At 43.9% G+C, this 16379-nt stretch overlaps 1 protein-coding gene across 3 annotated transcripts in view; it reads right to left on the minus strand.

Moving 5' to 3' along the window:
• The window catches only part of LOC311133774 (copine-5), a gene marked incomplete at both ends in the record, with an annotated part of 271494 nt that overhangs the window by 25163 nt on the left and 229952 nt on the right, over positions 1 to 16379 (minus strand). For all 3 annotated transcript variants that reach the window (XM_084167331.1, XM_084167329.1, XM_084167330.1), the window contains 2 exons: positions 188 to 369; positions 11803 to 11849. In XM_084167331.1, coding sequence (XP_084023457.1) covers positions 188 to 369; positions 11803 to 11849 — 229 coding nt within the window. The remainder of the gene's footprint in view (positions 1 to 187; positions 370 to 11802; positions 11850 to 16379) is intronic.

Raw genomic sequence — 16379 nt, forward strand, 5'->3', positions numbered from 1 at the left:
GGAGAGGAGAAACAATCAACAGGGTAAAATCTCTTGTATTTAATAAATCAAGATCTTCTTTCTGGAGTGGACCATCATTCGCTGAATTTGGTGAATCAAGTAAATTCAAGTCCAGTCCAGTTCAATCTTGTCCAGTCCAGTTCAGTTCAGTAACAAGTGACCACAAAGGGCTCTGTGTTTGACTCACCAGGGGGAACTCATGTGAGACCCGTCCATCCGGGGGCAGCGTGGCTCCAAAGCCCAGGGCAGGGAACATCTTATCACTGTCGTAATCCTGAATGATCTCCCCTACAGCCTTCAAGGCCATGGCGTATGCATTCATCTGGTATGGGTTCATGTAGTGTAGAGAAGTGGACTGGGACGGGTTACCTAGGGAGGGGGAAGAAGGCAGAGGTCAATATACAGTATGACCACTTTGTTCATTGTTGAGAAAGGGGGCTGGAATGCTGTTTCAACTAAATCAAGCGCAGCAGGTTCATACAGGAAACCTGAGTATTGTAGTGTTCACCTACCAACAGGACAACGACCCTAAGCACACAGCCAAGACAATGCAGGAGTGGCTTCGGGACAAGCCTCTGAATGTCCTTGAGTGGCTCAGTCAGAGACCGGACTTGAACCCGATCTAACATCTCTGGAGAGACCTGAAAATAGCTGTGCAGCAATGCTCCCCATCCAACCTGACAGAGCTTGAGAGGATCTGCAGAGAAGAATGGGAGAAACTCCCCAAATACAGATGTGCCAAGCTTGTAGCGTCATAACCAAGAAGACTTGATGCTGTAATCGCTGCCAAAGGTGCTTCAACAAAGTACTGAGTAAAGGGTCTGAATACCTATGTAAATGTGATATTTATATTTTTCATTTTTAATAAATTAGCAAAAAATTGTAAAAACCTGTTTTTGCTTTGTGTGTAGATTGGGGGGGGGGGGGGGGGGCATTTAATACATTTTTGTACAAGGCTGTAACATAACTAAATGTGAAAAAAGTCAAGGGGTCTGAATACTTTCCGAGGGCACTGTATATAATATACATACACTACCAGTCAAAAGTTTGGACACACCTACTCATTCAAGGAAGATAGCCCATATTATGGCAAGAACAGCTCAAATAAGAAAAGAGAAACGACAGTCCATCATTACTTTAAGACACGACGGTCAGTCAATACGGAACATTTCAAGAACTTTGAAGATTTCTTCAAGTGCAGTCGCAAAAACCATCAAGCGCTATGATGAAACTGTCTCTCATGATGACCGCCACAGGAATAGAAGACCCACAGTTACCTCTGCTGCAGAGGATAAATTCATTAGACTTACCAGCCTCAGAGATTGCAGCCCAAATAAATGCTTCACAGAGTTCAAGTCACAGACACATCTCAACATCAACTGTTCAAAGGGGACTGTGTGAATCAGGTCTTCATGGTCGAATTCCTGCAAAGAAACCACTACTAAAGGACACCAATAAGAAGAAGAGACCTGCTTGGGCCAAGAAACACGAGTAATGGAAATTAGACCGGTGGAAATGTGTCCTTTGGTCTGTAGTCCAAATTGGAGATTTTTGGTTCCAACCGCCGTGTCTTTGTGAGACGCGGTGTGGGTGAACGGATGATCTCTGCATGTGTAGTTCCCACCGTAAAGCATGGAGGAGGAGGTGTTATGTGGGGGTGCTTTGCTGGTGACACTGTCTGTGACTTATTTAGAATTCAAGGCACACTTAACCAGCATGGCTACCACAGCATTCTGCAGCGATACGCCATCCCATCTGGATTGGGCTTAGTGGGACTATCATTTGTTTTTTAACAGGACAATGACCACTCCAGGCTGTGTAAGGGCTATTTTACCAAGAAGGAGAGTGATGGAATGCTGCATCAGATGACCTGGCCTCCGCAATCCCTCGACCTCAACTCAATTGAGATGGTTTGGAATGAGTCGGACCGCAGAGCGAAGGAAAAGCAGCCAACAAGTGCTCAGCATATGTGGGAACTCCTTCAAGACTTTTGGAAAAGCATCCCAGGTGAAACTGGTTGAGAGAATGCCAAGAGTGTGAAAAGCTGTCATCAAGTTAAAGGGTGGCTATTTGAAGAATCTCAAATCTCAAATATATTTAGATTTGTTTAACACTTTTTTGGTTACTACATGATTCCATATGTGTTATTTCATAGTTTTAATGTCTTCACTATTATTCTAGAATGTAGAAATAGTAAAAATAAAGAAAAGCCCTTGAATGAGTAGGTGTGTCCAAACTTTTGACTGGCACGGTATATACACTGCTCAAAAAAAAAAAAGGGAACACTTAAACAACACAATGTAACTCCAAGTCAATCACACTTCTGTGAAATCAAACTGTCCACTTAGGAAGCAACACTGATTGACAATAAATGTCACATGCTGTTGTGCAAATGGAAAAGATAACAGGTGGAAATTATAGGCAATTAGCAAGACACCCCCAATAAAGGACTGGTTTTGCAGGTGGTGACCACAGACCACTTCTCAGTTCCTATGCTTCCTGGCTGATGTTTTGGTCACTTTTGAATGCTGGCGGTGCTTTCACTCTAGTGGGAGCATGAGACGGAGTCTACAACCCACACAAGTGGCTCAGGTAGTGCAGCTCATCCAGGATGGCACATCAATGCGAGCTGTGGCAAGAAGGTTTGCTGTGTCTGTCAGCGTAGTGTCCAGAGCATGGAGGCGCTACCAGGAGACAGGCCAGTACATCAGGAGACATGGAGGAGGCCGTAGGAGGGCAACAACCCAGCAGCAGGACTGCTACCTCCGCCTTTGTGCAAGGAGGAGCAGGAGGAGCACTGCCAGAGCCCTGCAAAATGACCTCCAGCAGGCCACAAATGTGCATGTGTCTGCTCAAATGGTCAGAAACAGACTCCATGAGGGTGGTATGAGGGCCCGACATCCACAGGTGGGGGTTGTGCTTACAGCCCAACACCGTGCAGGATGTTTGTCATTTGCCAGAGAACACCAAGATTGGCAAATTCGCCACTGGTGCCCTGTGCTCTTCACATATGAAAGCAGGTTCACACTGAGCACATGTGACAGACGTGACAGAGTCTGGAGACGCCGTGGAGAACGTTCTGCTGCCTGCAACATCCTCCAGCATGACCGGTTTGGCGGTGGGTCAGTCATGGTGTGGGGTGGCATTTCTTTGGGGGGCCGCACAGCCCTCCATGTGCTCGCCAGAGGTAGCCTGACTGCCATTAGGTACCGAGATGAGATCCTCAGACCCCTTGTGAGACCATATGCTGGTGCGGTTGGCCCTGGGTTCCTCCTAATGCAAGACAATGCTAGACCTCATGTGGCTGGAGTGTGTCAGCAGTTCCTGCAAGAGGAAGGCATTGATGCTATGGACTGGCCCGCCCGTTCCCCAGACCTGAATCCAATTGAGCACATCTGGGACATCATGTCTCGCTCCATCCACCAACGCCACGTTGCACCACAGACTGTCCAGGAGTTGGCGGATGCTTTAGTCCAGGTCTGGGAGGAGATCCCTCAGGAGACCATCCGCCACCTCATCAGGAGCATGCCCAGGCGTTGTAGGGAGGTCATACAGTTATGTGGAGGCCACACACACTACTGAGCCTCATTTTGACTTGTTTTAAGGACATTACATCAAAGTTGGATCAGCCTGTAGTGTGGTTTTCCACTTTAATTTTGAGGGTGACTCCAAATCCAGACCTCCATGGGTTGATACATTTGATTTCCATTGATAATTTTTGTGTGATGTTGTTGTCAGCACATTCAACTATGTAAAGAAAAAAGTATTAAATAAGATTATTTCATTCATTCAGATCTAGGATGTGTTATTTTATTGTTCCCTTAATTTTTTTGAGCAGTGTATATAATTGTTTTGCATACAATATAGCTCAGTATTTGTATTATTTATTTGATAGTCTTTTTTGCTCATTTTTATCAAGGGATCCAATAATTACAGACCCCATTGTATGCTCTGGCAGTGAGCTACAGCGAAGGAGCAGAGCCTAACGCCAAGACTAATGTAAGTGCATGTATTGCAATCTTTTCTAATAAATGGTTAAACAAATATGTGGCGTTTCCTGTCTGAAACTTAACATCAAGTCCACATCCCAGTTCATCCCTAACCCAAATACAGCTAAAAAATAACAATGATTCAGAACTCTCCTTCTCTTCAACCCCTCAAAGATAAACTACTGCCTGCTCTCACCAGCCCTGTCACACAATGAATGAGAATAGGAAGGAATACTCTGATAGGCTAGGAGCTCAATGGAAGGGTAGGAAATCAAAAATGAACTACTGAGCTAGAGGCTCCAAATAAGTGGAGTGATTAGACTTAAGTGTGGCCTTTTAGACTGTGGTAAGGAGGGTGTATTCAGCCATCTTGCGTGCCATTTGGGCTCTGACGCAGTGCTATTCTGGGGCACAGTGGCAGCCACTTCAGGGACAGCATGGTGGTATTGACAATAGGCACTCAGGAAGAAAGGCAGGGGGTGACCCAGACCCAGAGAGACACGTAGAGTATGGAGGAATACTGAGGTTTTGAGTGTGTGTTTCAAGTTTTATTTGTCACAAGAACAAGTACAGTGAAATGCTTAACTTGCTAGCCCTACCCAACAGTGCAGTATTCAATATCAAAATAGTATAACAAATAAGAAAATAATAAAAACAATAAAAATAAACATGAGAAATAGAAAATAGGAGAAAGAAAAAAATATGAATGTAAGCAATTGTCATGACTGTCCTGTTCTGGTTGCAAATGTGCAGATCAGGTTTACAATGGATAACTTCTACCAGACCCCTCTCACCCGCAGAGGGGAGGAGGGATTGGTGTGTTTTTTTTTGACACTTCACACCCTGTCATAAATTTTATGCAGGAGAAGATTCTCTCCTGACCCTCCAGTATTTGCTAAAGGAATGCTTTGTCTGCAGATACTTTTTCCCGCCCAAAGCTCTAACGTCTAAAAAGTGAATACCGGAACAATATTCCTAACAGAAGAACGTGGGGAATGGTCAGTGGGGATCTAACGAATGATCATATCTTATGGATTGTTATTTTGTGATGTCACTAAAACTAGTCTCAAGAAAATACTGTAACTTGAAAAGTATACACACTATATATGTCAAGTTTTCATCTTTTATGTTGTATAGGAAATATGAAGAATTACATTTTTGTTAAGATAGGAATGTGATTTTAGTTCTGACGAGATCATAGAATGCTTTGCACAAGTAATTAGCCACGCCCCGAGGGAGCTCAGAGAGTGTGTCCGCATGACGGAATGCCCCTTTTAACCAGAGTGTATAAAAGGATGACTTAAGAATTAACATATCAGACCAGAAAGACTCGAGCTGTAGCTCATGTCTCTATATTGGTTACAACCCTGAAAATCAACATGAGGTGAAGACGACAAAGTCACCTCTCTAACAGTCAATGTTATGGCTGATTAGCTGTTCTAAGTCCTGTATCTAGGAAAGTGTATTTAAGTCGGACCATCCTGTTACTCTCTTCAAACCATCGTCTACTACACTGCTCTCATCACCCAACTGGGGATCATCGACATGGCTGATTAGCTGTCTTCAGAGGACCACTCTTCAGAACGAGTGAAAGGAAACACCACCCTGTTGTTTTTTTCCCAGACTACATGACCAGTCATTGAAGCCACGGGCAACTAAGAAGAAGGACATTGTGACCTCTTGTGAACAATCAGAGCCTTACACTCAAAGTTCGAGAAAAGGCCCAACCGACCCCTTCCCAAGAAGGCTTGAGTCCAACAGAGATAAACGATGAAGGAAGAAATCCAATGTAAATACATTCATGATTTCTTACTCCAAACGGGCGGCGGTTAATGTGCAAAGTATTATGATTACTGTGAGGGTAGCTTCCAAATGTATAAATGTTGTGTCTCTCTTTCTGTCTCTCTTTCTCTCTTTCTCTCTACTCCTCCCTCTTTTGGTAAACAAGCAGTCATGTTGTTGTTAGTCCGCTAGGGTCCTGTTTCCATCGTATTCAGTTTCTAATCAATAACCTATACCGTGTGTGTGTGTGTATCCTGTGTTATCATTTAGTTACTTAGTAAATAAATAATTAAACAAATGTGTGTGGTACGGAATTATCAGTAAAGCTGGGTTTTTTGCAGATACAAGGAGTATACAACGTTCAGAATGATGATATGATATGAGGTAATGATTAATACGTGACTGTTATCGATGTAATAGATATATATACCTTCTAGAGTTTAATTCGGGAGATGGTAACTCTTTAAACAACCTCTTCCATGGTGCCCCAAATCCTAATGAGTTAATTGTTACATGATTAATTTAATTGGGTAACAATTAAACATAGTTCGTTAATTGGAAAAAATAATAGTCATCAGATTAATGTTAAGTCACAACACTATATACAGGGTCAGTGGCAGTACCAAATGTACAATGTTCAGGATAATGAAGTATTTGAGGTACAGTCGTGGTCAAAAGTTTTGAGAATGACACAAGTATTGGTCTTCACAAAGTTTGCTGCTTCAGTGTTTTTAGATATTTTTGTCAGATGTTACTATGGTATACTGAAGTATAATTACAAGCATTCCATAGGTGTCAAAGGCTTTTATTGACAATTACATTAAGTTTATGCAAAGAGTCAATATTTCCATTGTTGACCCTTCTTTTTCAAGACCTCTGCAATCCGCCCTGGCATGCTGTCAATTAACTTCTGGGCCACATCCTGACTGATGGCAGCCCATTCTTGCATAATCAATGCTTGGAGTTTGTCAGAATTTGTGGGTTTTTGTTTGTCCACCTGCCTCTTGAGGATCGACCTCAAGTTCTCAATGGGATTAAGGCCATGGATCCAAAATGTAAATGTTTTGTTCCCCAAGCCACTTAGTTATCACTTTTGCCTTATGGCAAGGTGCTCCATCATGCTGGAAAAGGCATTGTTCGTCACCAAACTGTTCTTGGATGGTTGGGAGAAGTTACTCTCGGAGGATGTGTTGGCACCATTCTTTATTCATGGCTGTGTTCTTAGGCAAAATTGTGAATGAGCCAACTCCCTTGGCTGAGAAGCAACCCCACACATGAATGGTCTCAGGATGCTTTACTGTTGGCATGACACAGGACTGATGGTAGCGCTCACCTTGTCTTCTCCGGACAAGCTTTTTTCCAGATGCCCCAAACAATCGGAAAGGTGATTCATCAGAGAAAATGACTTTACCCCAGTCCTCAGCAGTCCAATCCCTGTACCTTTTGCAGAATATCAGTCTGTCCCTGATGTTTTTCCTGGAGAGAAGTGGCTTCCTCGCTGCCCTTCTTGACACCAGGCCATCCTCCAAAATTCTTCGCTTCACTGTGCGTGCAGATGCACTCACACCTGCCTGCTGCCATTCCTGAGTAAGCTCTGCACTGGTGGTGCCCCGATCCCGCAGCTGAATCAACTTTAGGAAACGGTCCAGTCAGACTGTGCATAATTACTGATCGACATCTCACTATGCATCCCAACTAGGCCTAAATACTCACCACCATGTGATCAAGATTAGCAAATCTGTGCCTCACCTGGCTCAAACAGATGCCCAAAAGTACGATGACTAAAGTAAAAAAGGACATAACCAAAACATATTAAATCATACATGGCAGCACACAGACGCCAAATTGAAAAAGGCTTTAATATATCAATTAGAACAATATGTTTTACATAATGATGTCAACAGCGATATGTCTTTGTTCATTCATCCTCAAACATATATTAGAAGATTCTCCATTAATTTCACTCCGAAGAGAATTATCAGGAATACTGATGCAGGAAGGCAACGGAAATATGATAAATTAGCTTCATAATATATATAGTTCAATTACAGTTTTTTTCAAACATGCTACAAGTCGTATCCCACTCTTCTACCTCAGCTGTAAAAGGCAGATGGTCCAGAAGGCGCAACAGTGGGGTGAACATTGTAAACAGGGAGAGATGGGAGAATCCCTCTACATAGCAGATCATGGGGTAGATAGAGACTAATCATAATCAAAGTACAATACTTTGTCAAAGTATGTTATAACATGTAATAGGCCTACATGTAGATCCCATTAAAGAAGATACACTACCTCCCAGCCACCCTTGACTTTAGGTACAGAAATAACCAGCAATCCAATTACCTTACTGTGGCATGTTTGCCGCTGCAAGGAACATTAGAACTGAAGCAACTTTTCAAGGCCATCCTTACTACTGGCACACAGTGGCTACTGCTCTCCACATCTACAGCCATTACTCCAATTTTCAAACCTTTAAAAATATTTCCGAACATCATCATGGCGAAACTTTTTGGCAATCCTCCACTCATGATCATCGCTGCTACATATTTCAGATTAATGCATTTGATTACATCATACAGATGAAATCAAGTCTTGGGAACAATACAAAAAATGCTAATCTATAGGGAGTCTTAAATGAGGGCAATATTCCAATGACTACATTTCAAATACTTTTTCTGAGGCAACCCAGTTTCAGTCATATGTAATAGAAATGTCAACATCCCATTCTTCACATTTAAACCCAAATCATTTAAGGATTCATACCGATCAAATCAAAACAAGACGGGACTACTTATAACTATGTATGACACATCAAAATGTGAGCCTCTGAGAAATCCACAATGTCAATAAACTGGATAAGTGGCAGTGTTTCTTCACCCCCCCACACATTTTCAATGTGAAGAGCAAATGCCATCTTCCCCATCCCTTCTCAGGGAACTAACTGTCAGAGGTGTACGGATGCATTGTTCTAGTTGTGGCAGGTTGCCCTGCTGGTACACCTCTGATAAGCAACATAAGGAAAACATGCCAGAGAGAAAACAGACATCTCAAACTTTGAGATCAAGGGGACAACGGTTGTCAGCCCACACATACGGTACAAGCCTACCCATACGCACATTTGAACACATATACACACACTCTTGGGACACGCCATTTCTGACAACCTATTTCTACAGTTGAAAACAGTTCCGTTTTATCTTGGCTTCCCAAACTAAATGAAAAAATCTGCCTTTAAGAGATATTCTACAATGTATTCTCAACGGAGCATTACATATTAATTTACATCAATTAAAGTAGGTGCAGGACTTGCAATTAATTGCAATTCATCTGATCACTCTTCATAACATTCTGGAGTATATGCAAATTGCCATCATAAAAACTGAGGCAGCAGACTTTGTGAAAATTAATATTTGTGTAATTCTCAAAACTTTTGACCACGACTGTATATACATGGCAGAAATGAGGAGAAAGTGACTGGTAGCAGGATAAATAATAATAATAATAGTAAACAGTATGGCAGTAGTATAAATGGTGAGTGGTGGTGAGTGTGTGTATGTAAGTTTTAGTGTGTGGGTGTTAATGTGAGTGTGTGTGTGTGTGTGTGCAAGAGTGTCAGTGTTGGACAGCAGGTAGCTTAGCGGTTAAGAGAGTTGGGCCAGTAACTAAAAGGTGGCTGGTTTGAATCCCCGAGATGACTAGATGACAAATCTGTCAATTTTCCCTTGAGCAAGGCACTTAACCCTAGCTGCTCATGTAAGTCACTCTGGATAAGAGTGTCTGCTAAAAGACAAACAATTTAAATGTAGGCCTGATGGGTGGATATACATGTAAACAGGCCTGAAAAGTGACTGATAGCCGGAATATATTAATGGTAATGTAAACAAGAGTAATAGTGACCAGTAGCAGGATAAATACTAATGGCAATCAATGAACAGCAATGTAGTGGTAGTAATACATCTAATCAATAATAATTTTAGCAGCAGTGTGGCGTTAGTAATGAGTTTGTGAGTGTGTACGTGTGAGTAAGCGTGACAGTGAAGGTGATTCTGAGTGGGTAGAGACCTGTGGATTGACATAGAGTCAGTGTGGCTTGTCTGTGGGAGAGGGAGAGCAGTAGTTGTTAGCCATTTAATAGTATTATGGCCAGGGGATAGAAGATGTTTAGGAGTCTGTTGGTCTGAGCCTTGCTGCACCGGTACCGCCTGCCGGACGGGAGCACGGAGAACAGTCATGTCTCGGGTGGCTAGTCTCTGGCAATTTTTCGGGCCTTTCTCAGACACCACCTGACCTTCTCCCTATAGGCTCTCATCGCCGCTGGTGATCAGGCCTACCACCAGCATGTCATCAGCAAACCTACTCTTACCACCTGAGGCCTGCCCGTCAGGAAGTCCAGGATCCAGTTGCAGAGGGAGGTGGTCAGTCCCATGGTCCCTAGCTTGGTGACGAGCTTGGAGGGAACTATGGTGTTGAACGCTGAGCTGTAGTCGATGAACAGCATCCTCACATAGGTATTCATATTTTCTAAATGGGAGAGGGCAGTGTGGAGTGTGATTGAGATTGCGTTGTCTGTGGATCTGTTGAGGGGGGTATGCAAATTGGAGTGGGTCCAGGGTGTCTGGCATGATGGAGTTGATGTGTGCCATGACCAGCCTTTCAAAGCAGTTTTGGGGAAAAGGAATGAAGGTAATCAGTCTGTGAAGATGCCTGCCAGCTGGTCAGCATATGCCCTGAGGACATGCCCTGAAATACCGTCTGGCCCTGCGGCCTTAAGAGTGTTGACCTGTTTAAAAACCTTACTCACGTCAGCCTCGGAGAGAGAGATCACCCAGTCCTCTGGATCAGCGGGGGCCCTCATGCAGGGCTCTGTGTTGTTTTTGGTGAAGCATTCATAAAATGCATTGAGTTCGTCTGGTAGAGAGGCATCGTTGGGCAGATCATGGCTAGGTCTTCCTTTGTATAATCCTTCCATAATGTACTGTAGCCCCTGCCACATGCGTCTATAATAGGATTCCACCTTGTTCTGATATTGCCCTTTTGCCTGTTTGATGGCTCTGCGGAGGTCGTAGCGGGACTTCTTGTATGCGTTTGTGTCGTCAGCCGTAGCCTCAGGGTTGGCTGCGATAGCCCTGTGAGCAGTAGCTCTGTCCTTTAACTTAGTGTGCACCTCTGTGTTCATCCAGGGTTTTTGAATGGGGAAGCAGTAAATCTTCACTGTGGGGATGACGTCGGCAATGCATTTCTTGATGACGGAGGTGGTTAGCTCGTCGATGCTATCGGCGGAGTCCCAGTCAGCGGTAGCAAAGCAGTCCTGCAGCATAGCTTCTGGTTCGCTAGGCCATTTTTCTACGGAGCACGTCACAGTTACTTCCTGTTTGAGCTTTTGTTTGTAAACAGGAACCAGGAGTACAGAGTCATGATCTGATTTGCCGAAGAGGCGATGAGGAAAGGTCTTGTATGCTTGCTTGTGGGTTGAGTAACTGTGGTCTTTATCGCCCCTAGTGGCAAAGGAGACTTGTTGATAGAAGTTGGGCATCAAGTGTCCTAGTGACGCGGAATTAAAATCACTGGTAACAAGAAAAGCACACTCCGGCTGCATGGTTTCCTCATTGTCTATAGCCTCATACAGTTCGTCAAGTGCCACTTGTTGTTGTGGTTGTCCTGAGGTGGAATATACAGTACACAGCATTCAAATAAACACCAAAAATGAAAACGAGAGAGAGGTAGAAGGGTCGGCATTTGACCCTCAGGTATTCCAAGATGGGTGAACAATAGGTTGAGACTTCCACTGCTCTAGAGCCTGCACACCATTTGTAATTGACAAAGAGAGATACCCTTAATTGCATTGTGTGTGTGTCTCTGTCTCTCACTCTCTCTCACTTTACGTATCCTCAGAAGTGAGACAGTGGAAGAGCATCACAATTTATTCTAGCCCTCTTTCTCTCACACACACACACACACACACACACACACACACACAAACACACACACACACACACACACACACACACATACAGCCTTTAGAATCACTTACCATTAGATGCAGTGAAATCGATGGCCACAGTGAAATTGATCTGGGTCCTGAAATGGGGATGGAGAAGAGAGAGCGAAAAATCAACAAGAGAAGTACATGTAACTACACCTACAAGTCAAACTCCATTACACACCAACAGATATTTATACGCAAAGCACAAACTAAATATATTTTCTTTGGACACACACACAGACACACACACGTGCACACGCACGCACGTGCACACACACACAATGTACATTTAAGACATGGGAATTGCTGCTAATTGCATTGTAGTCACGATCATATTCAAGTGACCCTGGTAATTAATTCACTCTATAGCAGTGTGTGTGTGTGTGTGCATGTGTGCATTTGTGTGTATATGTTTCTGAGCGTGTCAGCACAGTGTGTGTGTGTGTGTGTGTGTGTGTGTGTGTGTGTGTGTGTGTGTGTGTGTGTGTGTGTGTGTGTGTGTGTGTGTGTGTGTGTGTGGAAGATGAGAAGGGGCGAGGGGTGCATGACACCCTCACATTCAGCTGAATAACAAGCAATTTGATTGCTGGAGCACTTAAGAGAAACATAATCATCATCCAATTTTCCAACTGATGAAATGCTCTTTAGCCACACTGCTAATTTATGAGTGAGAGAATGAACTCCAGACTACCTCATTAGAGATTAATCCAGAAATAATATAAAAATAGGAAATGGTAAAATATTCACATTTATATTTCGGGATAGAGGGAGGGATGGAAAGAGGGATGGGGAGACTGTGAAGAGACCACTGGTGGCATGTCTGGTGGGGCACATACAGTACCAGTCAAAAGTTTGGACACACCTACTCATTACAGGTTTTTTTTTTACAGAAGTGTGATTGACTTGGAGTTACATTGTGTTGTTTAAGTGTTCCTTTTTTTTTTTTGAGCAGTGTATATACCGTGCCAGTCAAAAGTTTGGACACACCTACTCATTCAAGGGCTTTTCTTTATTTTTACTATTTCTACATTATAGAATAATAGTGAAGACATCAAAACTATGAAATAACACATATGGAATCATGTAGTAACCAAAAAAGTGTTAAACAAATTATATATTTATTTTATATTTGAGATTCCTCAAATAGCCACCCTTTGCCTTGATGACAGCTTTGGCACACTTGGCATTCTCTCAACCAGCTTCACCTGGAATACAGTCTTGAAGGAGTTCCCACATATGCTGAGCACTTGTTGGCTGCTTTTCCTTCATCCCAAACCATCTCATTTGGGTTGAGGTCAGGGGACTGTGGAGGCCAGGTTATCTGATGCAGCACTCCATCACTGTCCTTCTATGTAAAATAGCCCTTACACAGCCTGGAGGTGTGTTGGGTCATTGTCCTGTTAAAAAACAAATTATATTCCCACTAAGCCCAAACCAGATGGGATGTCGTATCGCTGCAGAATGTTGTCGTAGACATGCTGGTTAAGTGTGTCTTGAATTCTAAATAAATCACAGACAGTGTCACCAGCAAAGCACCCCCACACCATAACACCTCCTCCTCCATGCTTTACGGTGGTAAATACACATGCAGAGATCATCTGTTCACCGTCACCGCGTCTCACAAACCCAATGGCGGTTTGAAACAAAAATCAAAAATGTGGACTCCAGACCAAAGGACACATTTCCACCATTCTAATTTCCATTGCTCATGTTTCTTGGCCCAAGCAAGTCTGTTCTTCTTATTGGTGTCATTTAGTAGTGGTTTCTTTGCAGCAATTCGACCACAAAGGCCTGAATGACACAGTATCCTCTGACCAGTTGATGTTGAGATGTGTCTGTTACTTGAACTCTGTGAAGCATTTATTTGGGCTGCAATTTCTGAGGCTGGTAACTCTAATGAACTTATCCTCTGCAGCAGAGGTAACTCTGGGTCTTCCATTCCTGTGGCGGTCCTCATGAGAGCCAGTTTTATCAAAGCGCTTGATGGTTTTTGTGACTGCACTTGAAGAAACTTTAAAAGTTCTTGAAATGTTCCGTATTGACTGACCTTCATGTCTTAAAGTGATGATGGACTGTTGTTTCTCTTTGCTTATTTGAGCTGTTCTTGACATAATATGGACTTGGTCTTTTACTAAATAGGGCTATCCTTGTCACAACACAACTGATTGGCTCAAACGCATTAAGAAGGAAAGAAATTCCACAAATTAACTTTTAAGAAGGCACACCTGTTAATTGAAATGCATTCCAGGTGACTACCTCATGAAGCTGGTTGAGAGAATGCCAAGAGTGTGCAAAGCTGTCATCAAGGCAAAGGGTGGCTATTTGAGGAATCTCAAATATAAAAAATATTTTGATTTGTTTAACAATTTTTTGGTTACTACATGATTCTATATGTGTTATTTAATAATTACATACAATAATTGCCTACCATTCAGCTGTTTTCTAACCTCATTGTCTGAACCGTTAACGTTAGGTAGCAAGTGGCTACTGTGCTTGAAATTTAGCTAGCTTGTTGCTACCTGGATAGCTACTAGTAAACAATAGCTGGAACGACCGAGCGAACAGACGCAAACTGGCTGAGTCAATTCAGTGGCTAGCTTTGCACTTGGCTAGCTAACAGTAGCTGCTAGGGGTAAGTCATAACCTACACTTGTGTTTTGTTTATTACATATTGATAGCCCGTGTCGTTCAAGGAATTCGGGACATGAGTGACTAGTTAACGTTAGTTTGGCTCTCTCTGTGTGTTCGTGCCGTGAAAGGAGGGGTTCTTCTTTGTCTGAAAGCAATGGCTAGCTAGTTTGCTAACTATTCTAGCTAACTAACTGGCTGAATAAGTTGACGACGGACTCGCTCAAGCTGTCGGGACTAACCCACAACGTTAGACACGGACACGAACGATCTGCTTGCGTGTTGATACACTGGTGGTTTATTGTGGCTGAGTATTGGCGCTAAACCGTGTTGTTGGAGACCGGCATGCTAGCTGGCTGTGGCGTCTTATGACGAGGTGCCCAGACGTTTTTCACGGAATAATACTGCACCTAGTTAGCTAGCTGAATAAACTAAGTTAGTCTATTCCTAGAAAACATTGAACCGCTGTAGTTTACAACAATTATAGTTTCTGAGGTGGAAGTTGGGAGAGTTATATTTGGGAGTTGTGGTGAGGGAGGCCCCGCTCTCTCCTTTCCCAGATGTTTAGTTCATTTCATTCCGATCTCCTCTGCATTATTGTAGCCATCGGCTGCAGCCTGTCAACTATGCCTCTGCCTATCCCTGTTCTCTCCTCTCTACACAGGCTACACAAACGCCTCACACCGCGTGGCTGCTGCCTCTCTAAGCTGGTGGTCCCTGCACGCACCACCCATGTGGAGTTCCAGGTCTCAGGCAGCCTCTGGAACTGCCGTTCTGCTGCCAACAAGGCAGAGTTCATCTCAGCCTATGCTACCCTCCAGTCCCTCGACTTCTTGGCGCTGACGGAAACATGGATTACCACTGAAAACACTGCTACTCCTGCTGCTCTCTCCTCGTCTGACCATGTGTTCTCGCATACCCCGAGAGCATCTGGTCAGCGGGGTGGTGGCACAGTAATCCTCATCTCTCCCAAGTGGACATTCTCAATTTTTCCCCTGACCCATCTGTCTATTTCCTCATTTGAATTCCATGTTGTCACAGTCACTAGCCCATTTAAGCTTAATATCCTTGTCATCTATCGCCCTCCAGGTTCCCTTGGAGAGTTCATCAATGAGCTTGACGCCTTGATAAGTTCCTTTCCTGAGGATGGCTCACCCCTCACAGTTCTGGGGGATTTCAACCTCCCTACGTCTACATTTGACTCATTTCTCTCTGCCTCCTTCTTTCCACTCCTCTCCTCTTTTGACCTCACCCTCTCACCGTCCCCCCCTACTCACAAGGCAGGCAATACGCTTCACCTCATCTTTACTAGATGCTGTTCTTCTACTAATCTCACTGCAACTCCCCTCCAAGTCTCCGACCACTACTTTGTATCATTTTCTCTCTCCCTCTCCTCCAACACTACTCACTCTGCCCCTACACAGATGGTAATGCGCCGTCGCAACCATCGCTCTCTCTCTCCCACTACTCTCTCCTCTTCCATCCTATCATCTCTTCCCTCTGCTCAATCCTTTTCCCTCCAATCTCCTGATTCTGCCTCCTCAACCCTCCTCTCCTCCCTTTCTGCATCCTTTGACTCTCTATGTCCCCTATCCTCCCGGCCAGCTCGGTCCTCCCCTCCAGCTCCGTGGCTTGATGACTCATTGCGAGCTCACAGAACAGAGCTCCGGGCAGCTGAGCGGAAATGGAAGAAAACTAGACTCCCTGCGGACCTGGCATCTTTTCACTCCCTCCTCTCTACATTTTCTTCATCTGTTTCTGCTGCTAAGGCCACTTTCCACCACTCTAAATCCCAAGCATCTGCCTCTAACCCTAGGAAGCTCTTTGCCACATTCTCCTCCCTGCTGAATCCTCCCCCCCCTCCCCCCTCCTCCCTCTCTGTGGATGACTTCGTCAACCATTTTGAAAAGAAGGTTGATGACATCCGATCCTCGTTTATTAAGTCAAATGACACTGCTGGTCCTGCTCACACTGCCCTCCCCTATGCTTTAACTTCT

Source organism: Coregonus lavaretus, assembly GCF_964263955.1.
Source record: "Coregonus lavaretus genome assembly, chromosome: 8".
Lineage (NCBI taxonomy): Eukaryota > Metazoa > Chordata > Actinopteri > Salmoniformes > Salmonidae > Coregonus > Coregonus lavaretus.